Source organism: Neofelis nebulosa, chromosome 16 (assembly GCF_028018385.1).
Source record: "Neofelis nebulosa isolate mNeoNeb1 chromosome 16, mNeoNeb1.pri, whole genome shotgun sequence".
NCBI lineage: Eukaryota > Metazoa > Chordata > Mammalia > Carnivora > Felidae > Neofelis > Neofelis nebulosa.
This window is the reverse complement of record NC_080797.1, coordinates 38,320,510-38,345,467: the sequence shown is the minus strand read 5'-3', so window position 1 is coordinate 38,345,467 and position 24,958 is coordinate 38,320,510. Positions and strand designations below refer to the sequence as shown.

The following is a 24,958-nucleotide window of genomic DNA, read 5'->3' as shown; positions in this document are numbered from 1 at the left end:
GCTTCCGGCCCCAGGGCTTCCCACAATCCTTAGCTCCTTCTGTCTCGCCCGGCTCCTGGCTGTTCTTCCGGTGGAGATGGCTGCGGCCCTGGCTGGGAAGTTGCGAGGGGGTCTCCTGCCCCAGGCGGGTAAGGAGCGGCCCAGGTCCTCACGGCGCGTTCCGGCCGGTGCTCTTAGTTCTCCTCTCCCCTCCTCCACCACTGATCCCCTTCCGTAATCTCTTACTCCAGACAGCTCTCGATGACCCCAGACACCAGCCAGATCGCTGGCCTCCTTACTCCAGCTAATTCCCTGTGACTCCAGATACTAGTGATAACAGCAGCGCAGCAACAACGTCAGCGACAACTGCTGTATTTCTTCCCTATGTCTGAGTACTCCTTCCTTTTCTGGGTTTCTGTAGTCTACCACCTGGCTCTTGCTCGCCTCCGGTTTCCTTTGCTGGAACCACTGCCCGTCCCGACCTTGGCGCTATGCCACCTTTTTACGGTCTCAGCTTAAATGTCATTTTCTCAGGCCTGCCCTGGCCACCTTCTGCAAAGCAGAAATCTGTGTTTTGCACCCTGTTTATTGACCCCCTTTACCCATCATGTAATTTTGCATTTGTTTATTATGTGTCTGTCTCCTGTGTTAGACTTCAAACCCCCTAAGGGCAGAACCATGCTCATTCACCATCGCCAGCAGGTGGCGTGGTGTGGGCGTTAGTAGGCCTGAAATAGATGTTTGTTTAATGAATGGTTTTGAGCACATGATACAGGCCAGGCACAGTGATAAATGATTTACATGTATTATCTCATTTAAATCTTAAAGCTTGTCATGAAGAAGTCATTACCATGGTCTCTTTACAGGTGAAGAAGTTCAAGTTTAGACCAGTTGAGTGACTGGTCAAGGTCACAGCTAGTAAGTGGCAGAAGAGAGATTAAAATCTGGTTCCATCTGTTCCAGAGCCCTGTGTTCTTAGGTTTTGTGGCTGCTGGCAATAAAACCTCTCACCCCAGCAAACGTGCATGCTCCCTGTTAGAACCACCTTCTAGCTGAATTTTGCCTGAGATTCCATCTCAGTCTTGGGAAAGGCTGCAGGTGGGAGGCTCTAGCCTGGGTGCTTTTGTCCAAGATGAAGGGGTCACTTGGGCTTAGGGCTTTCAAGTGGCTCCCTTGTCTTCCGAGGGCTACTCTTCACCGATGGCTGCAAACAAGAAGAGAGGCAAGGGAGGCCTGTTTGGGGGAGCTGTGAGCGCTGTATAACTTCTTTTCCCTCCTGCTTCAAATCATGGGAGAAGGCTTCAGAGCAGTGCTGAGAGCAGTGGTTTTGCGACATCAGCATGCATCTGTAACCCCTGCAGGTCTTATTAGGACACTGTTTGCTGGGCTCCCTTCCAGAGCTCCTGCTTCAGTAGGTCTAGGACAGGCCCTGGGAACTTGTATTTCTAACACGTTCTCAGATGATACTGATGTTGCTGGCTGGGTGGCAGGAGTGCACCTTGAGAACCACTGGCTTAGACCAGGGGTTGGTATGTTGTGGCAGAACTGGTCACCATGTTTTAGAAATAAACTTTTATTGGAATACAGCCACATCTGCTTGTTTCGTATTGGCTATGATTGCTTTCATGATACAGTGGCATGGTTGAATAGTGGCGACAGACTGTATGGTTCTCGAACTTAAAATATTTACTCTTCGGCCATTTTAGAAAAAAAAAATTGCTCAACCCTCACCCCCCCCCGCCTTTTTTTTTTTTTTTTAATTTTTTTGTAACGTTTATTTATTTTTGAGACAGAGAGAGAGCGTGAATGGGGGAGGGGCAGAGAGAGAGGGAGACACAGAATCGGAAGCAGGCTCCAGGCTCTGAGCCATCAGCCCAGAGCCCGACGCGGGGTTCGAACTCACGGACCGCGAGATCGTGACCTGAGCTGAAGTCGGATGCTTAACCGACTGAGCCACCCAGGCGCCCCTACCCCCGCCTTTTTTTAATGTAGTCAAAATACTTTTCCTTTGTTCTCATCTTTTCCCCCATCTCTGTGCATGAAGAAGAGCTGGCGAAATGGGAGCCTCCAAGGATCAAGCAGCTGACCTAAGGTCGCCCGTTAAAGAGAAGTTTGGGGAGTTTAGGATTCCTAGCAGACAATTCCTTGTTCCCCCCTCTTGTGTTGAGTCTAGCTCTGTGAGCTGTGGTTGGCTTGCCCAGAGGTGAGCTTCTTCTCCATCTGAAGCCCACCGACTAAGGACTCCCAGAGGGCACCCATCACAGCGTTGCCGTTTCCCCTCCCAGGCCGGCTGCCCACCCGCCAGACTGTCCGCTGTGGCTCCAAGGCTGTTACCCGCCATTGTCGCGTGATGCACTTTGAGCGGCAGAAGCTGATGGCTCTCACTGAGTATATCCCCCCCAAGCCTGCTGTCAACCCACGATGCCTACCATGTCCTCCCAGCCCCCCCCAGGAGGTAAGGAGGAGGCTGTCCTTGGTGCTGTGATGCTGGCCATAACGAAGCAGTGCCCAGGACACAGCCCTCCACGTCATTACTTCCCCTCTTTGACCCTGTGGTCCACATGCTTTAAAATGAAACGTGCACTTGATTCTGCTTGGCGTTTGGGGCTCCGTGGATCGGACAGGCCTCCTGGATTTCCTGCATTCTTTACTTGCCTCCAAAAATGTGTGTATGAAAAGCTGTCCAAGCAGGTGGGGGTAGGGGAAAGGATAGCTCCTGTCTTTTTTTTTTTTTTTTAAGTTGATTTATTTATTTTGAAAGAGAGCATGCGTGCGCGTGCAAGTGGGAGAGGGACAGAGAGAGGCAGAGAGAATCCCAAGCAGGTGGAGTGCTGTCGGCACAGAGCCCGATGTGGGGCTCGAACTCACGAACCATGAGATCATGACCTGAGCCGAAATCAGGAGTCGGACACTGAACCAACTGAGCCGCCCAGGCGCCCCGTATCTCCTGTCTTGAAAGGGCTTGAAGTTTCCATGTTTTCCTAGAGAAATGATAAGAGAGTTTTTGTCCTTTAAAAAAGAACAGAAGGGCCAGTGGAGAATTTGTAACTCCACGCTCGTTGTCAGGTCCACAAGCTGTCAACTTTGAAAACACGGTCTTCAGAAGATGAAGTCTTGTCCTGTGCAAATGGCTCAGTTCTGAATTAATGCTGCCAAAGAGTGATCTTGTCTTTATAATTGGTAAAATCCCTCAACACGAGTACAGTGTCAGAGGGATAAAGTAATTTTGACCACATTATTGTCAAATGTTGACTGGGTCAGATGGGTGGCCAGTTCAAGGGGATGAGCGTTCTCAGGTTTGAAAACACTGCTGTAAAGACCGTCGTTACCTGATGAAAATGAAAGGGTGGGGTGGGAGACGGAACTCGACTTGGGAGGCGGGGCCCCAACCCTCCCGCTTGTACACAGATCTTTCCCATGTTTGGGTGTCACTGAGAGCCCCGGCACCCGTCCCTGAGGGAATAAGGGGTACAAGGAGAGAAGGGCAGCTTATGTCCCGTTGGTCATCCCTTCCTGACTTCAGGACACAGGCCTTATCCGGCTCCTCCGTCGGGAGATAGATGCAGTTTTCCGAGACAACCGAATGATAGCTGTCTGTCAGAATGTGGCTCTGAGTGCCGAGGACAAGCTTCTCGTGCGGCACCAGCTGCGGAAACACAAGATCTTGATGAAGATCTTCCCCAACCAGGTAGGCAGCAGCCCTCTGGTGTGGGTGCCCGGATTCCCCTGCCCCCTGCCAATCAGACCCCGCCGTCCCTCCCCACTCCACAAGCCCCCTTCCTCCAGTCTGGCGCCTAGACTGCACTTAGGGGCCGAGGAGACCGTCGGCTTGCACCCTCGGCACGACCTGGCCTGTGATCAGGCCACTGGTCCCCAGTGAGCCCTCTTTCCTGCCGTTCCAGGTTCTGAAGCCCTTCCTAGCAGATTCCAAATACCAGAACCTGCTGCCCCTCTTTGTGGGGCACAACTTGCTGCTGGTCAGTGAGGAGCCCAAAGTCAAGGAGATGGTGCGCATCTTGAAGGGTGTCCCTTGCCTGCCCCTGCTAGGTGAGCACGCACCCCTGCGGGTTGAGGATGGGGGCGAAGGGGAGCGGGGGCTACAGCAGCCCGGTGCCATCTGCTGAGTACATGTGGGTAAGACCGCGGACATCCTTGGCAGGGACATCCTCTCACGGATGGGGCCTGAGTCAGTAGCGCCATTTGTTGAGGGCCGCCTGTGTCAGTCCAGAAGCTGTGCTGGCTCGCTACCCTGCGTCATATCTGCACTGGGTGGAAAAAGAGGGGAGGCAGAGAGAGGGCCCTGCGGGGAGAGAGTTCAGACACCTTGAGACTAGCAGTGGAGTAGGGGTGCTGAAGTCCACACAGACGGAGAAACTCAAATAGCCCAGGTCAAGGGCACTGAGGGACAGTGAGCAATGTTTCCCAGACCCCCCCCCCTCCCCCGCCCCCCGCCGCCCCCCCAAAGGTAAGAATCCTCAGAGGTGATTCTTCTATAGAGAAGACTGGTTTCATAGGTCTCTGTGGACCCCCTGCCCCCATACACACATGCTCCTTGGTTCTTTTAAGAAAGGTTAGGCGACAGTGACTTAGTGGGGGTTGGGCCAGGTGGACGTCTTACGTAAGGGTTTTCTAGGCAAGAGTTAGGAAAGAAGAGAGGGGCTCGGTCCCAAACAGAGTGGCAGTGGGGTGGGGCTGGAGCGAGAACCAGGTCGGGGGTGGGGAGGGTGGGAGGTGAGGCAGGGCGGCAGAGCGCGCACTGGGACGTCAGGTCGGAGCGTTGTTTTCAGAGGAGGGGAGGCGTCTGTGGGGAGCCCAGCTAACCCTGTGTCCTTCCAGGTGGCTGCATTGACGACACCATCCTCAGCAGGCAGGGCTTCATCAACTACTCCAAGCTTCCCAGCCTGGCCCTGGTGCAGGGGGAGCTGGTAGGAGGACTCACCTTCCTCATGGCCCAGACCCACTTCCTGCTTCAGCACCGGCCCCTGCAGCTGACTGCCCTGTTGGATCAGCACATCAGACAGCAACGTGAAAGGGACGCCGTCGTGCCAGCCAGCGGGCAGCCTGACCCTCCTGACCCTGTTCCGGACTCATAGCCAGCCTGTTGTACCCAGCCTGCCCACAAACACGCCGTACCCTTGCCGGCCGTGCCGTCACCCATCAGAGATGTGGAAGAACTTGGGGTGGGGAGTGGCATGTGTTCCCCGACTTCACTGACCACGACCTCCTCAGATACAGGGCCACTCAGAGACGGGGAGGCGCTCCGTTACTCCATTTCCCGGTGGAGGCTCTTAATCAGTGTCTTTGTCCCTAGTTTTCCCAACCGGAGACCTCATAGAAGCAGTCTCTCAGCTCTCCAGGTCCAAGGCAGAGAAGCTGAGCAGATGAGGGCGTTGCTCTCTGCTTCCATGTCCACTGTCCCTTGCTGCCCGTGTCTCCCATCCTATCCCCTCGTGGGTCCAGCGCGCTGGAATAGCTCACCTGGGTAACCGTGCTGAGAATGGCATCTCTGGAGAGCCTGTTGTGCCTGGCTCCGGCCCCACCACTTTACATGCCATTCCCCTTGTCACAGAGAAGAAAACTACGAGGTGGCGAAGTTCGACAGCCAGCCCCAGGTTGTGCAGCTGATAAGAGGCAGAACAGGACTTGAATCGGGTTCTGTCCGCTCTGAAGACCTTGCCCTGGATCTCTGCCCTAGACCTTCCTCCTTAGGGTCCCGGTTGTGCCTAAATGTCAATTCTCCACCCTCGGGGTGTGCCATGTTACGGAAGAGGTTGGGAGCACTGCTTTGTGATAAAATGAAATGCATTTTACTTACTCCGTTTTTGCTGTTTGCAAGCTTATTCTCCCTGTAGACGAATTCTCAGGGCCACCCTTGACTCTCACTTCCTCTCTAGAAAATCCTTCCTCTTTCCATGTCCAGGTCTCTTCCCTCCCTGGACCGACTGGGATGCCACAAATGGCATCTCTTACATGGTTGTCCTTTTGAAAGCAGCTTCCGGCTTTGCCCAGTAGCTAACCTATCCCAAGTGGTTCTGAGCAAAAGAGCTGGGGCAAAACAGAATTCTGTGTTAGGAGGGGGTCTGGAGGCTCTCAAGTGGGAGGCCTCCTCCAAATCTTGGAGAACCAGAAGTTGCTAATGAAGGAGAGAGAATGCTTAACTAGGAGCCTGCCCTTGTCCGTGACTGGCATGAGCAAAGTGGCTGTCAAACTTTCCTCCCAGACTTGGGGCAGTGCCACAGCTTCCTCAGTCCTGGACAGGCACCGTTCTGGCAGTGACGGTGCGCAGCAGCTTTTCTGTGGCCTGGTCCAGGACCAGCTTCCCACAGTGCCCAGCACTGTGCTGCTGTATGCCCCAGGGATGGTTGATCGATGTGAAGTGAATTAAAAGGCCCTTGAGGCTTCTGGGTGTCAGAGCCCATCTAGCCAGTACCGCCCAGTGCTCTCCCTGACTCCAGAAGCCTGCCGGGTGCCAACAATGCCCTCCTGGGGCAGCAGGAGAGGTGCTGAGGCTCTGAATGGCATGGCAAACAGGCATCTCCTGAGAGATGTGTAAGATCCTGGAGGGTAAACCAAGGCCTGGGTGGGGCTGAGGTCAAAGAACCCTGCATTGCCTCCTTCACCTGCTGGCAATGCCTGAGGCCCTGCCATTAAAAACCCACTTCTTTCCAGAAAGCAGCTTCACCGTCCTTAAAGGTGTCCATCCTTTTCACATTCATTTTAATGTGGTTCAGACCTTTCTTAAGGGCTAATTTTTTTTTTTCAACGTTTTTAATTTATTTTTGGGACAGAGAGAGACAGAGCATGAACGGGGGAGGGGCAGAGAGAGAGGGAGACACAGAATGGGAAACAGGCCATCAGCCCAGAGCCTGACGCGGGGCTCGAACTCACGGACCGCGAGATCGTGACCTGGCTGAAGTCGGACGCTCAACCGACTGCGCCACCCAGGCGCCCCTCTTAAGGGCTAATTTTTAATTAGAATTGAGTACTGTGCTAAACACAGTACTCCAGCAGAAGAGCAGAGGTGCTCAGAAAGGGAGGCCGGGGTGGGGGGACCTGAGTGGTTCCAGCTAGCCCTTTCCAACAGCCAGCTGGTTACTGCTGCAGACCCTCTCCTGATCCAGAGACCATGCCAGCTGGGGGTTCTGTGTTAGGCACGGGTACCACCAGCCCCAGTGGGTCCTGACCTGGTGGGGCATCACCCACAATGACAGAGCCTCTGTGGGGGTTGCCCACACAGGGCTGCCTGGCTCTCTCTAGCCGCGGCTGGCCTGCTGACCGTGCTCTTGGCACTGTCTATCGTGGTCCCCCGGGGGCATCCATCCCTTCCTGTCAACCTGATACATTTGCTGGCTCCAAATTTTGCAATCTATTTTCAGATGTAAAACGAGAGGCGGGGGGCGTTAATAAGGAAATGGCCTTGGGTACTAACTAGGGTCAAGGCCATGCTAGTAGGAGTAAACCCTTTACCACCACTGGCTTGAGGCCAGCAGCTCCCCAGTCCTCCGCGGTCTATCTGGAGCTGCGCCCAGTGGGGACTCTGCCCCCACTCCCAAGCTACCTCAGTGCTGGGGAGTCCGCTCAGCCCTGAGTCCTCCCGGGAGCAGGGGGGCAGAGCTGAGCGGCCGCCCGGAGCTTGGCGGGAGGAGGGGCCGGGAAGGGGGAGGTGGGGAGATCCGGCTGGAGGGGAGGCTCCGACGTCTCCTTCCTTCCTGGTTCCTGCAGCAGCTGCTGCCACTGCTAGGCTCCGTGAGGAGGGAGCGGGCGACTCGGAGACGGTGACTCAGAGGCGGAGAGGCGCGCGCGGGCCAAGGAGCACTGGCGTCCATGGACCCTGGGGTAAGGGGCCCGCGCTGGCTTTGGCTGACATACCCCAGGCAGGCTTCTTCCCACCTGAAGCTGGCGGGTCTGCCCCTCTGGAGACGGGGGTGGGAATGGAAGTGGAAATGGGGCACCCACCAGGCTCCCCTCGACCCTGCACCCTCTACTGACAGAGCCCCCCCCCCACCCTCCACCCGCCAGCAGTGAGGGGCCAGGATTCTAGGGGGCCAGGAAAAGGACACAGAGATACCCAAACACCAGAAGAGTTTGGGAACTTTCAATGGCCAAATGCAGGAGTTTTACCCCCCCCCCCGGGTCAGCCTCTCGCACCCTGGGCCCCTCCGTCCCTACCTCCTGGCCACCACTACCCCACCGCATCCCTGTCCCTTCCCGGCCTTCGCTCCTCAGGTGCTTGCTGGCTCCACTGGAAGATCTGAGCTGTTTCCCCAGCCTCGGGCCAGCCTCGCCCCTCCAGTCCCCTCCCTGTCTCACACACACAGAACCTCATGCATTATTGATCTCCTCGAGGAGCCAGGATGGCCAGGGCTGGTGCCAAGGGCGCCTGTGGGCACTGCTGCGGGACCTGTGTGGACCTTGGCATGTTCTTGGCCGCCTCTTCTCCCGCCCACAGTGCCTCAATGGGCACTGAAGCAGGGTCCCCTGCTTTCTCCGGGTGGGTGTTACTTCTCAGGAACCCCAAGGACCAGGATGGTAGAATGGAGGCTTTGAGGGGCACCGAGGGTCTCAGGTGGGCATCCTACGGTGGAGGCACAGAGAACAGTGGGGGCTGGCTCAGGCCTCAGTTTCCCGATGCCGAAGACAGAGGATCTGGAGACTGATTAGCGGGGAGTTGGGATGACAGAGAAATCTCCCACCCACAACAGCAGGTGGAGGAGTGTCCAGGGGTCCTGGAGGAAGAGAAGCCAGATTGAGATCTTGCTTGTCCAGTCTCGGAATTCCTCTGCCCTGTTTTAGAGTCTCTTTTTTTTACTCCCATGCCTCCTCTTTGCTCCCCCCCGCACCACACCCCCCGCCCTAGGGAATCTTCCAGAGAAAGCACCAAGTGTTTCCTAGAGCCTGAGAATGTGGGCCCAAGGTGGGGCTGGGCGGACTTTTGTGGTTGTCTCTTGGCGCTGGCCTGCGGACCGCGTGCAAGTCCACCTCTCCGGGAGCAGTGGCCACAGCTGGAGGGTGTAGACAGGGAAACCCGCCCAGGGTGGGGAAGGGACAGACTCAGAGAGACATGGCAGGTGAGCAGAAGATGTTGGTGAGCCCTTATCTCAGAGGGTGCGGGAAGGGTTGGAGGCTGGGAGGGTGACAGCAGGGTCTGTGCTAATGGGGTCTCTCTCTTGCTTCAAGGGTCCCCTCAGGACAAGGTGACATCCTTCTCCTTCCACCCTGCTCTACCTTCTCAGCAGGGAGTGGCTGCTCCCATCTCCATGGACTTCCAGGAGAGGGTCCCTAACTCCTTGGCCGAGAGCATTCAGTCTGCAAAGTCCAGCAGTGCCCTGCAGGTCTGAGATGGGGAAGCAGGCAGTGGGTGGATAGAGCTTGGCCCCAAAGTGGGGGGGGGGGGGGGGCAGATTTGGTCACCTCACCGGCTGCTTTCCTACTTCTCTGTCCTGGACTGCAGGCCTCTGAGCTGTGGGAGGTAGAGGAGGAGCCTCGGGGCAGGCTGGGAGCAGAGAGTATCATGCCCGAGAGGCAGGAAGGCCACCTGCTCAAGAAAAGGAAGTGGCCTCTGAAGGGCTGGCACAAGGTAGGGTGGGCTGGGCAAAGGGAGGGGCCAGATGCAGAGGCGAGTGGGGGATGGGGGGGAAGGGTGTAGGCAGTACTGGGTGTGTGTGTGGAGGAGAAGAAAAGTCCATGTGTGTGGTTGCTCTCTCCCATACCCTTTTCTGCCGGCCTCCTGGGTTCTCGTTCCTTCTGGGCAAACACAGAGATACTTTGTGCTCGAGGACGGAGTCCTTCACTATGCAACGACGCGGCAAGAGGTGAGTCAGGGCCTCTGCTGGGGGTTGTGGGCTGAGTGTGGGCCCAGAATGGTCTGCACGGACAGGGGACTTTATCATCTTTTTTTTTTTTTTTTTTTTTAATGTTTGTTTTATTTTTGAGGCAGAAAGTGACAGAGCATGAGCAGGGGAGGGGCAGGGAAAGAGAGGGAGACACAGAATCCGAAGCAGGCTCCAGGCTCTGAGCTGTCAGCACAGAGCCCGATGCGGGGCTCGAACTCACAAACCGCAAGATCATGACTTGTGCTGAAGTCGGACGCTTAACCGACTGAGCCACCCAGGCGCCCCAGGGAGCTTTATCATCTTTACCCTTGTTTCATTCTGGTGCTGGGGACAGGAACTAGAGGCCGGCATCCTCAGGATCTCTTTCTGAGAGGGTGTTTCCCTTCTCAGCCTTCGCGTTGCTGAGATTAGTTTTCCTTGCTCTCTGACTCCCTTGTTCAGAGTATGACGACGTAGTGGGGTGCTCTGTGCACCAGAGGACAACTGACAAGTCCCTGTTGATGCTGTGAACCTGCTGCCTGGCCCTGGAGCCTAGGGTCATCTCAGGGAGATGATGGCTCTGGGGTCCCGGGGGCCTAAAAACAGTCCCATTTTTCCCTGCCCACCATCCACCCTAGATCACCAAGGGGAAGCTTCATGGCTCCATTGACGTCCGACTGTCTGTTATGTCCATCAACAAAAAGGCCCAGCGCATTGACCTTGACACTGAAGACAACATCTACCACCTCAAGGTGACATCCCTGGGAGCCAAGTAGTGGCTTGGGCCCCAGCCCAGCAGAGACACTAGGGCACACAGGAGAGAGGGGCGGGTTGAGGGTCTGGCCCTGAGGTTGACAGCAAGGGAGTTCCCATCGTATACCACAGCCAATGGCAAGACGTCCCTCTTGGTTGTTACATGAACAGGTGCAGAGCTAAGGGCTCGGTCACCCCGGGGAAGCTGCGCTCTGTCTCCCTGCAAGGAGCCTTTGCACAAGCCGGGGACGACAGGGAGACACTCTCCTTGCCTGGGAAGCAGAGCCCCAACTTCTTGCCCCTGTGAAGCAATCCTTCCTTTCACGCTTCCCTCCCCCTCTCCGTCCCTTCTGCAGATCAAATCCCAGGACCTCTTCCAGAGCTGGGTGGCCCAGCTTCGTGCCCACCGCCTAGCCCAGCGCCTAGACATGCCCCGAGGCTCGCTGCCCAGCACCACTCACCGGAAGGTAAGGGAGGTCCTGGGGAGGGGGGGGGGCAGTAACATGAGGACTCAGGGGTGGGGGCTTCAGGGAACTGCGAGATCCATGGAGGGGGTGCTGCCTTGCCTCACTCTTGACTCACCCCACAGGCTCCTGGTGCCCAGCTTCCAGCAGCAGGCAGTGCTTCGGCTCTCCCTGGGGTCGGACCTCGGGAGAAGGTGTCTTCCTGGCTGAGGGACAGTGATGGGCTAGACCGCTGCTCTCATGGTGAGGGGCCCCTGGCACTGTGCCTCTGTGGGCGGGATGGGTGCCTTTGGGTCTAGGAGGTGTCGGCTGTCACAAGGAGGTGGAACCGTTACCTCCAGCCCTGCCTCCGGGAACCTGGGGCCTCCAAGCCAACAGGATCTCCTCGGGCCTGCCCTGGGGAGCACCAGCCTCACCGAGAATGGCGGGGGCTTGTGTCTCAGGCACATAGACAGGACTCGGGGCCGGGGCTCACGGACAAGAAGATACAGAAAGCCAATCGGGGAGGGGTCCCGTGGAGTAGTGTCAGAGAAGGGGTGTGCTCTAGAACCCGTTCCTGGAGTAGGCAGCTGAGATGTTGGCCTGGGAGAGGGAGATGGGGAGGTGCCACCAAGTGGGGACAGAGAGTCAGGGCCACCCCCACCCCGCACCCTGTGCGGAGGCGGCAAAGTTAAGGTATGTTATGGGGACCGAGGATGCCAGCCCTCTTGGGAAACCAGTGGCAGGAAGTGGGAACTGCTTTGGCGTCCTGAGCCGAGGAGGGGGACGCGGTGTCAGGGTTTCTGTGGCCGCCCGGGTGAGATGTTAGGAGGAGGAAGGGAAGCCGAGGGACAGACTCTGGGGCGCCCGGGCACTGTTGGGAGAGGATATCCTCATTCATTCTTCCTGCAGAGCTCTCTGAGTGTCAGGGGAAGCTCCAGGAACTACACAGACTCCTCCAGAGCCTGGAGTCCCTGCACCGGATCCCCTCGGCCCCTGTTATCCCCACGCACCAGGTGAGGGCCAGGGGAGGAGACAGGGCCCTGCCCAGGGGACTCCTGCTTGCTGCCCTCACCCTCACCACTTCCCCGGGACAGGCCCCCAGGCCCCCTCGTGTGCTGCGGTTTCCTGGAGAGCTGCACATCTGCCTAGCTGACCCACCTCCCGTGTCCAGACAGCCTCAGGGTTGTCTCTCTGCCCCTTTGGAGTGACCCCTGCCTGCTGTACCCACGCCTCTACTAGGGTGTCATCTTCTTCCTCTGGGAGGTCAGATGTCTCTGTGCCCTCCTCCGTGGCCATCTTCCCCTCTCCTGGCTTTCATGGTTGCTGCCCTTTGCCCCACCCTGAGTGAAACTCACCCCTCACCTCCCACCTTCGACTTGCCAGGCCTCAGTGACAACTGAGAGACCCAAGAAGGGGAAACGGACCAGCCGCATGTGGTGCACACAGAGTTTCGCCAAGGACGACACCATCGGACGGGTGAGGTGGGGTGTGGACCCCAAGTCACCGGGGTGGGATGTCCTGGAGGAGGCTGTCACCTTCAACCCCTCTCCCTCACCCCCAGGTTGGTCGTCTCCACGGCTCTGTTCCCAACCTGTCTCGCTACCTGGAGTCCCGGGACCCCTCAGGCCCCCGCGGGCTGCCACCTCCAGACTATGCCCACCTGCAGCGTACTTTCTGGGCCCTGGCCCAGAAGGGTGAGTGCATGCTGGAGGGCGGTGGGGGGCAGGCGGGGAGAGGGAGAGGGAGAGGAGTCTGATGCCTGCCCTTGCCCCGCAGTGCACAATTCCCTCAGCAGTGTCCTGGCTGCCCTCACCGCTGAATGGGACCGACTGCGGGACCTGCACCAGGGTTCAGAGCTGTCACGGATGGGGGTGAGGCTCAAGGACAGGGGAGCGTGTGGGAGGAGAGGGCTTGAAGCTGAGGACCGCAGGCCTGGGGAGGAGAGCGGAGCTGGGTCTGGGGAGAGTGGTTGGCGGAGGCAATCTGCGCAGAGGGCAGTATCGCGGGGCGGGGAGGGCTTTGTCCTCCTGGCTCCCTGTCCCCTCACTGTCTCCTCGCAGGTCTCTGAGGCCTCAGCTGGCCCGAGGCGCCTCCACTCGCTCTCTGTCTCCTCGGACACCACTGCAGACTCCTTCAGCTCCCTCAACCCTGAGGAGGTAGGAGCCGGGCTGGGTTGTGGGAACCATTTCTCCTGCACCTTCTTTCTTAGCAGAAGTGAAGGCATGGTTGGTCTTCAGACCCAAAACAGGGCCCAGAAATCCTAGCTCCAACCCAATTCATGTAACATTGGCAGCAGCCTCACCTTGGTCATTCCTGCCCTGCCAGTGTGCAGATTGCTTATACTTTTTTTTTTTTTTTTAAAGTAGTGGAGCCCAACTCAGGGCTTGAACTCAGGGCTCTGAGATCAAGACTTGAGCTGAGATCAAGAGTTGGAGGTGTAACCGACTGAACTACCCAGGCACCCCAGAGTGCTTTTACTATTTTTTTTAAGAGTTATTTATTTATTTTTTAATTTTAGAGAGAGAGAGAGAGAGAACGCACAAGTGGGGGACAGGGGGAGAGAGAGAGAGAAAATCTTAAGCAGGCTCCACACTCAGCACAGAGCCCGATGTAGGGCTCCATCCCATGACCCTGGGATAATGACCTGAGCCGAAATCAAGAGTCAGACACTCAAGTGACTGAGCCACCCAGGTGCCCCATGCTTTTGCTTAATTCAGTCCTATGCGGCCATGATCCTTACCCTCAAGTTCATGGTGGAGGAAACTAAGACTCAGAGACTCTGACCAATGGGCCCAGGATCCCCCAGTTGAGGATTGGCTGAGCTGGGACTTCCGTGTTCTGAGCACAGACTCTGGGGTCGGGCTCTGTGGGTTTGGCGGCTTTGTGACCCTGAGCCTCAGTGTCCTGGTCTGCAAAGTAGGGGGTCATAACAGTACCTACCGCTTAGAGTAAGTGTCAGGATTGACTGCATTGATGTACATGGAAGGCTTGGAACCCATCTCAGAGTGAGTGCCTAGGCCATGTGAGCGGCTCTTATGGAACCCACGTTCCCCTGTCCCAGGCCCCAGTTCAGCCGCCACACCTTCGTATCCCACCACACTCTCTCCCTTCTGCGTCTTCTGCTTGGTGGGCTCCACACTCAGGCAGCAAAAGTCCCCAGTATGCTTCCCTCTCAAGGGAACTGTCAGGGCCGGGGAGCCCTGCCTGACACCTGTCCTTCCCACAGCAAGAAGCCCTGTACATGAAGGGGCGGGGGCTGACCCCTCAGCTGTCCCAGAGCAGCGTCCTGTCCCTTGCTGATTCCCACACAGAGTTCTTTGATGCCTGTGAGGTTCTCCTCTCTGCCAGCTCTTCTGAGAATGAGGTGAGGTGGGGGACAACCCTGGGAAAATTGGGATGGGGTCCAGAGAGACTAGAATTTGTAGATTCCCAAATCCTTTCTAACGCCTCAGCTGCTCTCTCGGGTAACATGTCCAGACCTGTTGGGTTTGTGTGGCCCTGCTCAGAAATCTGCTGGGGACCCTTCCTTTAGTTTGATGTGCTTTATCCCCGTGGGGTCTTCCCGAGACTGCTGCCGCAGCCCCATCCCAGCCCTCTTCCTGTGAGCGGTTCATCCCCAGCACTTCCCCTAGCCCTGAACCCTGGATCTCAGCAATGCCCTGCTACCTTTCCTTGGTGTTTGCCAAGTCCCTGTGCTCCCTCCCTGCAGGGAGAGGGCCAGGTGTCCCCTCCCAAAGTGGCAAGGCACACTCCATGATGTCAGTCTTAGGGCTCCCATCCTCCCCTCCCCCAAATACGTGTCTTCCCCCTTCCCATCAAAGGACTAGCTGGGCAGAGTCTTGCCAGGCCCTGGGCACTGCCCAGCTGCCCGGGGAGGCCCAGTCTGCCCAGCCTGTCATCTGTCCTGGCCCAGGGCTCAGAGGAGGAGGAGTCGTGCACCAGTGAAATCACCACCAGCCTGTCTGAAGAGGTGCTGGACCTCAGGGGAGCTGAGCGTTACCAGAAAGGTACTAGCTGGGTGTGCAGGCATGGAGGGGTTTGGAGGGAGGTACAAATCGTGTTTGTCCACAGCCCAGACCCCTTGGGAGGCAGTCTATTGTGGTGACTGGTGGGCTAACAGCTTAGGGTGACCCCAGGAGATAAGGAAGGCTAAGCTGTGAGCTACAGAATGTTCTAGGAGCGGCTCCCGAGGTGGGTCGGGCTCAGGCCTGGGGGCTGGCCATCAGTGCGGTCTTCTGAGAAGACTGGCATGGGGCCTGATACAGAGGCAGATGGTCCCACCTTGCCACTCTTTAGCAGTGTGGCTTTGGACATGTCATTTTACTTCTTGGAGCCTGTTCCCTCATCTGTAAAATGGGCTGAATAATCTGTATCCCAACATTGGTTTCTGTGTTTATGGAGGGGAACTGAAGGCCAGAGTGGGGGCTCAGGAGGGGCTTCTGGGGTTCAGGGTTTCCAGCAGCGGGAGGTGCCCTCTCTGAGTGGTTCTCGGCCCTGCTACCCACCTAAATCCCCCCGGGGGCTCGACTGCAGAGCCCAGAGGGGTGCTTGGGAATGAGTGTATCTAGGAGCACCTCAGGACTGGGGGCGGCGCTGGGGTTGGCCTGTGTGCCCCCCAAGTCTGGATACCCTGCGGGAGGAAGAGTGACGTGGCCGGGTGGGGCCCAGGGGCATGTGTTCCAGGGAGAGCTGCGGGGCCACCCCGTCGCCGCTGCCTGCCAGCGGCCAGCGGGCCAGGGGCTGACGTGAGCTTGTGGAACATACTTCGGAACAACATCGGCAAGGACCTGTCCAAGGTGTCCATGCCTGTGCAGCTCAACGAGCCGCTCAACACTCTGCAGCGGCTCTGCGAGGAGCTGGAGTACAGCAGCCTCCTGGACCAGGCCAGCCGCGTGGCGGACCCCTGCGAGCGCATGGTACCCCCGGCACTCCTGGCGGGGCTCTTCCCCACCACTGAAGCTCTACCTCCGCCAGTCCTTGCTTGTAATGGGGTGGCACCCCCCTTCTCTGCAACCCCCCAGGGGCATGTCCCCCGTATCCCCCAACAGCATCTGCCCGCCCCCCCCCAGCAGTGGCATCTCCCCCCTGTATTGGCATCTCTCCCCCCACCCCCAGCGGCATCTCCCCCCCCAACAGCATTCTCCCCCACCCCCAGCGGCATCTCCCCCCACCCCTGTAGCAGCATCTCCCCCCCCACCAACAGCATTCTCCCCCACCCCCAGCGACATCTCCCCCCCCCCCCCCCCGTGGCATCTCCCCTACCCAGCGGCATCTCCTTGCCCCCAGCAGCATCTCCTGGCCTCCCGCCCCAGCGGCATCCCCGCCGGCCCAGTGGCATCCCCCCCAACCCCAGCTGCATCTCCCCGCCCCCAGTGGCATCTCCACCCGCCCCAGCGGCATCTCTCCGCCCCAGCAGCATCTCCCCCCCACCCCCCACCCCACCCCAGCAGCATCTCCCACCCCCCTCGCCCCGTGGCATCTCTCCCGCCCCCAGCGGCATCTCCCCCCCCACCAGCATTCCCCCCCCCACCCCCAGCAGCATCTCCCCCCCCTGTAGCGGCATCCCCCCCACCCCAGCAGTATCTCCCCGTCCCCAGTGGCCTCTCCACCCCCCCAGCGGCATCTCTCCGCCCCAGCAGCATCTCCCCCCGCCCCCCCCCAACCCCACCCCAGTGGCATCTCCCACCCCCCCCAGTGGCATCTCTCCCGCCCCCAGCGGCATCTCCCCCCCCACCAACAGCATTCCCCCCCCACCCCCAGCGGTATCTCCCCTCCCTTGTAGCGGCATCTCCCCCCACCAGCAACATCTCTTCCCGCCCCCCCCCAGTGGCATCTCCACCCACCCCCAGCGGCATCTCTCTGCCCCAGCAGCATCTCCCCACCACCCCACCCCAGCGGCCTCTCCCCCGCCCCCCCCCCCGCCCCGCCCCCAGCGGCATCTCCTCGCCCTTCCACCCGCAGGTGTACATCGCGGCCTTTGCCGTCTCTGCCTACTCGTCCACGTACCACCGAGCAGGCTGTAAGCCCTTCAACCCCGTCCTGGGGGAGACCTATGAGTGTGAGCGGCCTGACCGAGGCTTCCGCTTCATCAGTGAGCAGGTGTGGGCCCCAGAAGAAGAGGGGCCCTTACGGGTGGCTGGGGCTTCAGAGGGGCCAGGGCACGGGAGAGAGAGTTCAGGGCGTCTGGCTCCGGGCCGAGCCCTGTGCCACATGGCGGTGGTGCAAAAGGCTCTCTGCTCCAGGGAGCGCCCTGCCGAGTGTGGGGGGCGGACTTGAAATGGGGAGTTACTTGACTATGTTCTAGAGCTGGACCCTGGAGGCTCTGAGGCTGCCCTTCAGCCAGGAAGGCATGCTGTAGGGGCTGATCTCCACCTAGGTCTTGAGGGAGGACTGACGTGCACCAAGAATCCAGGGGGTGGGGAGAATGGGAGGCTCCAGACAGGGTATGAGAGACGCAGCTGGGTGGCAAGACAGCCCCAAGCCCTGAGGAGCCCTGCAGGCCAAATGGTTACCTTCAATGGGGAGTCATCGAGGGTTTTAGGCAGTAGAGTGACAATGCTCCAAATTGCACTTTATAAAGATTGCTCAGACCGTGGTGTGCGGGTGGGTCAGAGAAGGCCATTAAGAGGCCATTTCAGTCATCCCTGTTAAGAGCTGACAAAGACCTGCACTTAGGCTGTGGCATCTGGATTGCGAGGACATTGGATTCAGGAACCGTGTCATGTTGCCCTTGACAGGACACAGTGGTCAACAGAATGCTGTTACGTGTAAGAGATAGGGGAGGTGGTCGATGATAGGGAAAAGCTGGAGATGGCCTTGAATTTCTGGTTCGGGGGCTCCAGCAGGTGTATGGAAGTGCCAGTTAGCAAGATGGGAAGTGTGTGAGGAAGGTAACTGCATTGGCGAGACTCCTTGTCTACGTGGGCTTGACTTCCACGGGGAGATGTCCGGGAGGCCCTGGGCCGTGTGGGTACGGAGCTCCTCTGGGAACAGGTGGGGGCTGACAGACCCGGGAGTCACCAGCTTAGAGGACGGATGATGTCACGGGCTGCTCACGGGAGAGGGTCTGAGGAGGGTGGGCAGGGAAGGCGGAGGAGCTCCGAGGCCAAGTGCGGGTAGATGGTCCACAGGACTTTGACGGGGTTGGTTGGTTTACTGAGTGAGGGAGGTTTCTGAGAAGGGCTGTGGGCCGAGGCCGGGTTACAGCGGGTGGCTGGGAAAAAGAAGTAACGTAGGGAAAAATGAGACTTAAAAAAAATTAAAATTAGGGGCTCCTGGGTGGCTCGGTTGGTTAAGCACACAGCTTCAGCTCAGGTCATGATCTCATGGTCTGTGAGTTCAAGCCCTGCATTGGGCTCTGTGTCAACATCTCAGAGCCTGGAGCCTGCTTCAGATCCTCTCTCTCTCTCTCTCTCTCTCTCTCTCTCTCTCTCTCTCTCTCTCAGAAAGAAATAAAAAACATTAAAAACATTAAAATTAAATGGGACACCTGGCAGCTCAGTCAGTGGAATGCACCACTCTTGATCTTGGGGTCATGAGTTCGAGCCCTGTGTTGAGCGTTGAGCTTCCTTAAGAAAAAAAAAAATTAAAATAGAGAAAAAATGCAGTTTATTTTCAAAACAGTTGACCGGGAGAGAAAGAGGAGAGAGAGAGAGGGTTTCAGCCAGAGGTGGGGATAGAGCTGAGGCAGGTGTTTTGTTTGTTTAGATTTTAAGTGGTTTTGAAAATATAGTGACAAGTTCGTCCAGCACAGGAGTGTGTACAATAGGAAATGAGCCCCAGCTCCTTCTGAGGAGATTGCTGCTGCCAGTGTTTGTTTTGTGCATACGTGAGCAAAAGTGTGTGCATCCAGAAAAGAAAGGTTTACTCTTTTTTTAAAATGGAAGAAACAGGAAATATTTCTTTAGTTTTTTGTTTTGTTTTGTTTTTTAGAGAGAGAGGGCGCAAATGAGTGAGAGGCAGAGAGGGAGAGAGAGAAGCAGCGTTCAAGGTCACCAGATGCCGGGCTCAAGCTCATGAACCGTGAGATCATGTCCTGAGCCAGAGTCCAATGCTTAGCTGACTGAGCCACCCACGCGCCCTGATATTTCTTTAAAAAAAAAAAAAAACATAAAAAAGTTTATTTATTTATTTTGAGAGAGAGCAAGGACAAGCAGGGGAGAGGCAGAGAGAGAGAATTCCAAGAAGGCGCCCTGTGTCAGCACAGAGCCCAACTCAGGGCTCGATGTCATGAACTGTGAGATCATGACCTGAGCCTAAATCAAGAGTCAGACACTCAACTTGGCTGAGCCACCCAGGCACCCCAGGAGATACTTCTATTTGGAGAGAAAGAGAAAAGTAGAGGGAAAGGCTGCAGAACAGTGGGGTGGAGGAGGGCGGAGCCTGCAGGAAGGGGTGCGAGGCAGTTGCACCAGGAGGAAGGTCCAGGCCTGGCAGTGGATTCAGGGGCTTGGGGTCAGGGTGGGAGCCATAAATTGGTGGGAGGAGTTGCCACCTCTAGTCTCCCTCTGAGGGTGGGCGTGTCAATGTGGTTTGAAGGTGATGGGTTGGGTGTGGGTCCTCCGAGAAGAATTGGGCCCAGGTGTAGACAGAGTGTAGCATTAGAAGTTTCCAGGCGTGTGCTCCGTGTGTTCCTCGGCTCCGTGGGGGTGAATGAAGAGCAGGGAACCAGGGGCGGCACAGAGGAGGCCGATGCCAGGTGTTGTGACAAGTGGTGGCAGAAGGTTGTGGAGGGTGCTGTGAGAAGGTGGAGGTGACAGCAATGTCAGGCGGGGGGGGCGGTGGTGGAGCAGGGTGGACAGGGCACAACAGAGCAGAGTGGCTGAAAGTCTTGGGAGGAGTCATGGACCACAGGGAATGAGAGAGGCAAGGCTGCAGGCTTTGGGATACCCAGGTTCAAGTTCCAGATATGGAGCCGTTCCAAGGAGGGCAAGGCCAGGGTTTTTTTTGGAGGCTGTGACGATGGTGAAGGAGAAAGCAGTGAGGGAAGAGGGCCCCCAGGAGGGCTGGCTTTCAGGCAGGGCACAGGAGGAAGCCTCATCTGTCACTACTAGAGGACTTGGTAGCCTTGAACAGGGGTCCTGGGGCTCCAGAAGGGAGTGAGTGAGAAGGAAGCATGTGAGGCCTCATGGGGACAGAGAGGGCAACAGAATCTGGGTGGTGGCTGAGGACGACAGAGACAAGAGACCTGGAACCAACTGGTCTTCTGGTTTGGAGAGGAACCGGGATTGGGGATAAGGGACTTTGGGGAGCCCTGGGGTGAGGCGCAGACCCCATAATCCTCAGGGGCAGCGTCAAGAGACCTTCTTTGTTTACCAAGGTCTCCCACCACCCTCCCATCTCGGCATGCCATGCGGAGTCTGAGAACTTCATCTTCTGGCAAGGTGAGGAATGGGGGGGTGGGGAGGGGTGGGGAGGCGGACATGAGGGTGAAGGGCAGATGGGGGAGGGGCTGGAACACTCTCTGGTCTCTTTTCTGCCCTCCCTCTCCCTCTCCCTCTCCTGACCCAACTCCAGACATGAAGTGGAAGAACAAGTTTTGGGGCAAATCCCTGGAGATTGTGCCTGTGGGGACCGTCAATGTCAGCCTGCCCAGGTGGGTGTCCCTAAGGCCCCAGCCTATGGGGCTGCTAAGGTCAGCAGCCAGGCCCAGCCTACGGGCCGTCTTCCAGGCTGGGGTGGTGAGGTGATAGGGGCAGGATCGAAAGGTCTGGCCTGAAGCTGGTTGCGGTGGGGTAGTGTCTATATGTTTCACACCTATTTTTACAGCCGTTGTGCATACAGAAACAGGAAAAATCCTAGAACGGTAGAACTGGAAGGGCTCACTGAGGTCATCTGATGCAGTGGCTTTCACACTCTCTTGACCGTGACTCACAGTAAGAAATCCATTTGAGACTTTAAGCCAATGCGCAGATGCACCCACCCTCATACACAGACCCACAGAGACCTAAGTTGATCTCAGGACTGATCGCAAACCACATTGGAAACACTGTCCTCTAGCTCATGTCATTTTCCAAGTGGGGACAGCAGCCAGAGAAGAAGGGGGCTTACCCAGCATGGTCCAGGAGTTAGCGAGAGGCCAGTCCAGGGCCGGGAAGATCCTGGGCTTCAGAGTTAGAAGTTCTGTCTGGCAGCTTTGATAATTATGCACGCAACAAAGAGGCTTAATGCTTCAGAGCCTCCCATCCGCTCTTCCGTGAAATAAGAGTAATGAGTAGAACCCAGAGGAAGGGGGGATTAAACAGGGTAATGTGTGAATGGGCCTACCCTAGTCCCTGCACCCAAGGGCAGGGACTCTGTGTATTTATCCCCATGACGTAGGCACTCAGGAGCTTTGTCAATGAATGGAGACCTGTTGACTCAATATTTTTTGTGAGGGCTGTTGTGCTTTGTAAATGTGTTATCCTTTTTGTTTTGTTCATATATATATATATTTTTTTTTTTTTAATTTTTTTTAACGTTTATTTATCCTTGAGACAGAGAGAGACAGAGCATGAACGGGGGAGGGGCAGATAGAGAGGGAGACACAGAATCGGAAGCAGGCTCCAAGCTCCGAGCCATCAGCCCAGAGCCCGACATAGGGCTCGAACTCACGGAATGCGAGATCGTGACCTGAGCTGAAGTTGGACGCTCAACCGACTGAGCCACCCAGGCGCCCCTATATATATTTTTTAATATTTATTTATTTTTTTTAATTTTTTTTTAACGTTTATTTATTTTTGAGACAGAGAGAGACAGAGCATGAATGGGGGAGGGTCAGAGAGAGAGGGAGACACAGAATCTGAAACAGGCTGCAGGCTCTGAGCAGTCAGCACAGAGACCGACGTGGGGCTCGAACTCACATACCGCGAGATCGTGACCTGAGCCGAAGTCGGACGCTTAACCGACTGAGCCACCCAGGCGCCCCTTTAATATTTATTTTTGAGAGAGAGCGCATGCCTGTGCACAAGCAGAGGAGGGGCAGAGAGAGAGAGGGAGAGAGAGAATCCCAAGCAGGGTCTGTGTTGTCAGCGCAGAGCCCAACTCGGGGCTTGAAGAGGAGTTTGACCTCATGAGCTGTGAGATCGTGACCTGAGCTGAAATCGAGTCAGATGTTTAACCGACTGAGCCACCCAAGCGCCCTGTAAATATGTCATCCTTCACGCAGAGGCAGAACCAGGACCGCAGTGTTCCTTCCACAGACCCACATGACGGGCATCCTGGCTCAGGGTGGCACTTGTTCCCGGGGCCAGCCAGCTGCCCTCCCCTGCTCTGTCTCTCTCAGATTTGGGGACCACTTTGAGTGGAATAAGGTGACGTCCTGCATTCACAACATTCTGAGCGGCCAGCGCTGGATCGAGCACTATGGGGAGGTGCTCATCCGGAACACGCAGGACAGCTCCTGTCACTGCAAGATCACCTTCTGCAAGGTGGGCATCCCCACCCTGACCCTGCCTGTCTGCCGCCAACAGCTCACCCTGGGGGAGGGGAGGGGACACCTCCCTAAGTCCCCTGCCTCCACCCCCACCCCAGGCCAAGTACTGGAGCTCCAACGTCCACGAGGTGCAGGGGGCCGTGTTCAGCCGGAGCGGCCGTGTCCTCCACCGACTCTCCGGGAAGTGGCACGAGGGGCTATACCGGGGATCCCTGCCCGGCGGTCAGTGCATCTGGAAACCCAGTAAGTGGCCTGGTCAGGGAGGGCCGGGCAGGGGTGAGGGTGCCTATGGCACAGTCCACCTGCCCCAGCCCCTTGCCTTCCCCCCCCAGACTCCATGCCCCCAGACCACGAGCGAAACTTCGGCTTCACTCAGTTTGCCTTGGAGCTGAATGAGTTGACAGCAGAGCTGAAACGGTCACTGCCTTCCACGGACACGCGGCTCCGGCCAGACCAGAGGTCAGTGTCAGGTGGGCCCCACCCTGGAGCCTCTGGGCTCCTCCCTCTTCCACATGAGCTTCCGCATCCAGCTTGGCCTCTTCTTCCCTCTTGGCGTTGCCCCAGGGAGATGGGCCCCATCTGGGGGCAGAGCTGGGCAGGGGACAGAGGTCTTGGGTTTGGCAGGAGGGGGCAGTTCCCCTGACTGCCGTGTGGATGCTTAGGTACTTGGAGGAGGGAAACATACAGGCCGCTGAAGCCCAGAAGAGAAGGATCGAGCAGCTTCAGCGGGACAGGCGCAGAGTGATGGAGGAGAACAACATCGTCCACCAGGCTCGCTTCTTCAGGTACCTCTGCCCTCTCCCTAGGCCTCTGCCGTCCAGGCTCCTTGCCACCTCTCATACAGCCCCTCCTCACTCTGAGTGGGGCCGGCTATGGGAGGCAGCGTCCGGGGACCCTGGCCTTAGTTCGGGATGTTCACCCCTCTCCTTCCCCCAGGCGGCAGACAGACAGCAGTGGGAAGGAGTGGTGGGTGACCAACAACACGTACTGGAGGCTGCGGGCCGAGCCAGGATACGGGAACCTGGATGGGGCCGTGCTCTGGTAGCCCTGGCCCTCGGGGGGCAGGAGGCTCAGGTTCCTCCCTCCTGCCTCTACCTCCCACGGACACACGGGTGAGGCCAGGCTTCCCCACTCACCACCCTGGAGACCAAGGGGGCAGCCCTGGCTTTGTCCCCTCTGCCGGCCAGAGGGGCTGCATCCCGGCCCACCGCCCACCCCCTGTTTGGGGTGGGAAGCAGGATTTGTGCTTCCCCAGTCTTGTTTTCCCAGACAACCAGCATGTAAGACCCTTCTTGTTCTGTCATTCCCCTTCTGTCCCCTTTGGGGTACTTGGGGGAGACTCCAGGCTCTCCAGGATCTGTTCCCCATTTAGTGCCTTCCTAGGACACAGGGGACCCCTTGATGCTCCCCAGGCTTCCTATGCCCAGGGCTCTGGCCCCGGCTGTGCGGTTGGAGTGAACGAAGGAGAAGAGATGGCCTTTTCTCCCACCCCCTGTCCGTCCCATCCCTCTCCAGCATCTTCTCCCCCGTGCCCCGGCTCAGCGGGGCTCCCTTTGCTCGGTCCTTGGCAATCTCTCCCATCCTCCTGGATCCCCGTCTCCCAAACTGCAAAATGCCTGCAGCTTCTGGCTCCTTCGGCCCTGGTCCTCAAGCGGAAGGGAACTCCAGTCACAGCTCGGCAGGTCCCCGCTGTGTGGACAAGACCTGTCCAAGAGGCGGGGAGCGAACTGAGCCGGCAGGGTGCCTGGCCTCAGACCCCCTGGGAGTGAGTGAGCACGCGTGAGAGTGTGAGTTTGTGTAGGAGTGTGTGCATGTGTGCGTGTGCCCGTGTACTGCTTGCAGGCGAGCAGGGTTCCCAATGTAGCCCGATGGCCCCTGCTGGGGGTCCGCCACTGTTGCTCATTTTCGCACAGTCTGCCTCTGATTAAGGTGAATCGCAGTGACATTCCAAGCTCCAATAAAGACAACCCCGAACTTGGGCCTGAGACCATTCATTTAACGTTTTTTATTTATTTTTGAGACAGAGACAGAGCATGAACGGGGGAGGGTCAGAGAGAGGGAGACACAGAATCCGAAACAGGCTCCAGGCTCTGAGCAGTCAGCACAGAGCCCGACGCGGGGCTCGAACTCATGGACCGCAAGATCGTGACCTGAGCCGAAGTCGGCCGCTCAACCGACAGAGCCACCCAGGTGCCCCAAGAGACCATTCATTTAAAAACACTTGTGGTCAAGCTCAGTGAAGGCTCACAGCTCCCCACTCCCCTGGGCTGAAAATCCCCTGTCCTCTCTCCCTTAATCCCCACATCCTGTCCATTCTCTCTCGGAGGCCTGAGCTCTGGTCCCCTTCTCTGGATCGCTCCTGGCTTAGGCTGGGCCCTGAGCGACCCTTGCCTGGACTGTCACCTCACCGCCCCTCTCCCCTGCCCAGGCACCTCCGTTCTGATGCTGGCTTTCAGGGTGATATTTTTACAAAGAGATGGGGTTTCCTCATGCCTGTTTCAAATATATCCGTTGCTCCTGGGGACCTAGAGGAAAAACCCACACTCTTCAACCAG

At 57.5% G+C, this 24,958-nt stretch overlaps 2 protein-coding genes across 5 annotated transcripts; both read left to right on the top strand.

Moving 5' to 3' along the window:
* Position 1: 1 nt before the first annotated feature.
* MRPL10 (mitochondrial ribosomal protein L10) lies at positions 2–5,793 on the top strand. 2 transcript variants are annotated; one of them, XM_058703124.1, is made up of 6 exons: positions 49–128; positions 2,024–2,182; positions 2,265–2,434; positions 3,503–3,667; positions 3,882–4,026; positions 4,816–5,793. In XM_058703124.1, exons 3-6 carry the CDS (start codon positions 2,330–2,332, stop codon positions 5,070–5,072), a joined length of 672 nt encoding a protein of 223 aa, XP_058559107.1. In that variant the 5' UTR covers positions 49–128; positions 2,024–2,182; positions 2,265–2,329; the 3' UTR covers positions 5,073–5,793. The 2 variants fall into 2 exon arrangements, with proteins under 2 accessions (XP_058559108.1, XP_058559107.1); XM_058703125.1 differs by lacking the exon at positions 2,024–2,182 and having other exon boundaries at positions 2–128.
* A 1,863-nt stretch (positions 5,794–7,656) lies between these two features.
* Positions 7,657–24,382, top strand: OSBPL7 (oxysterol binding protein like 7). Of its 3 annotated transcripts, none has more exons than XM_058703293.1 (23): positions 7,657–7,815; positions 9,157–9,311; positions 9,431–9,556; positions 9,738–9,791; positions 10,430–10,543; positions 10,901–11,011; positions 11,134–11,251; positions 11,900–12,003; positions 12,374–12,466; positions 12,552–12,684; positions 12,767–12,861; positions 13,051–13,146; positions 14,217–14,354; positions 14,904–14,997; positions 15,659–15,906; positions 16,952–17,089; positions 20,310–20,373; positions 20,507–20,585; positions 22,137–22,398; positions 22,502–22,646; positions 22,736–22,862; positions 23,066–23,188; positions 23,340–24,382. In XM_058703293.1, the coding sequence occupies exons 2-23, from the start codon at positions 9,237–9,239 to the stop codon at positions 23,446–23,448; spliced, it is 2,646 nt and encodes an 881-aa protein (XP_058559276.1). In that variant the 5' UTR covers positions 7,657–7,815; positions 9,157–9,236; the 3' UTR covers positions 23,449–24,382. The 3 variants fall into 3 exon arrangements, 2 of the variants coding, with proteins under 2 accessions (XP_058559276.1, XP_058559277.1); XM_058703294.1 differs by having other exon boundaries at positions 7,659–7,815; positions 22,254–22,398; XR_009254813.1 differs by lacking the exon at positions 23,340–24,382 and having other exon boundaries at positions 22,477–22,646.
* Positions 24,383–24,958: the final 576 nt, after the last annotated feature.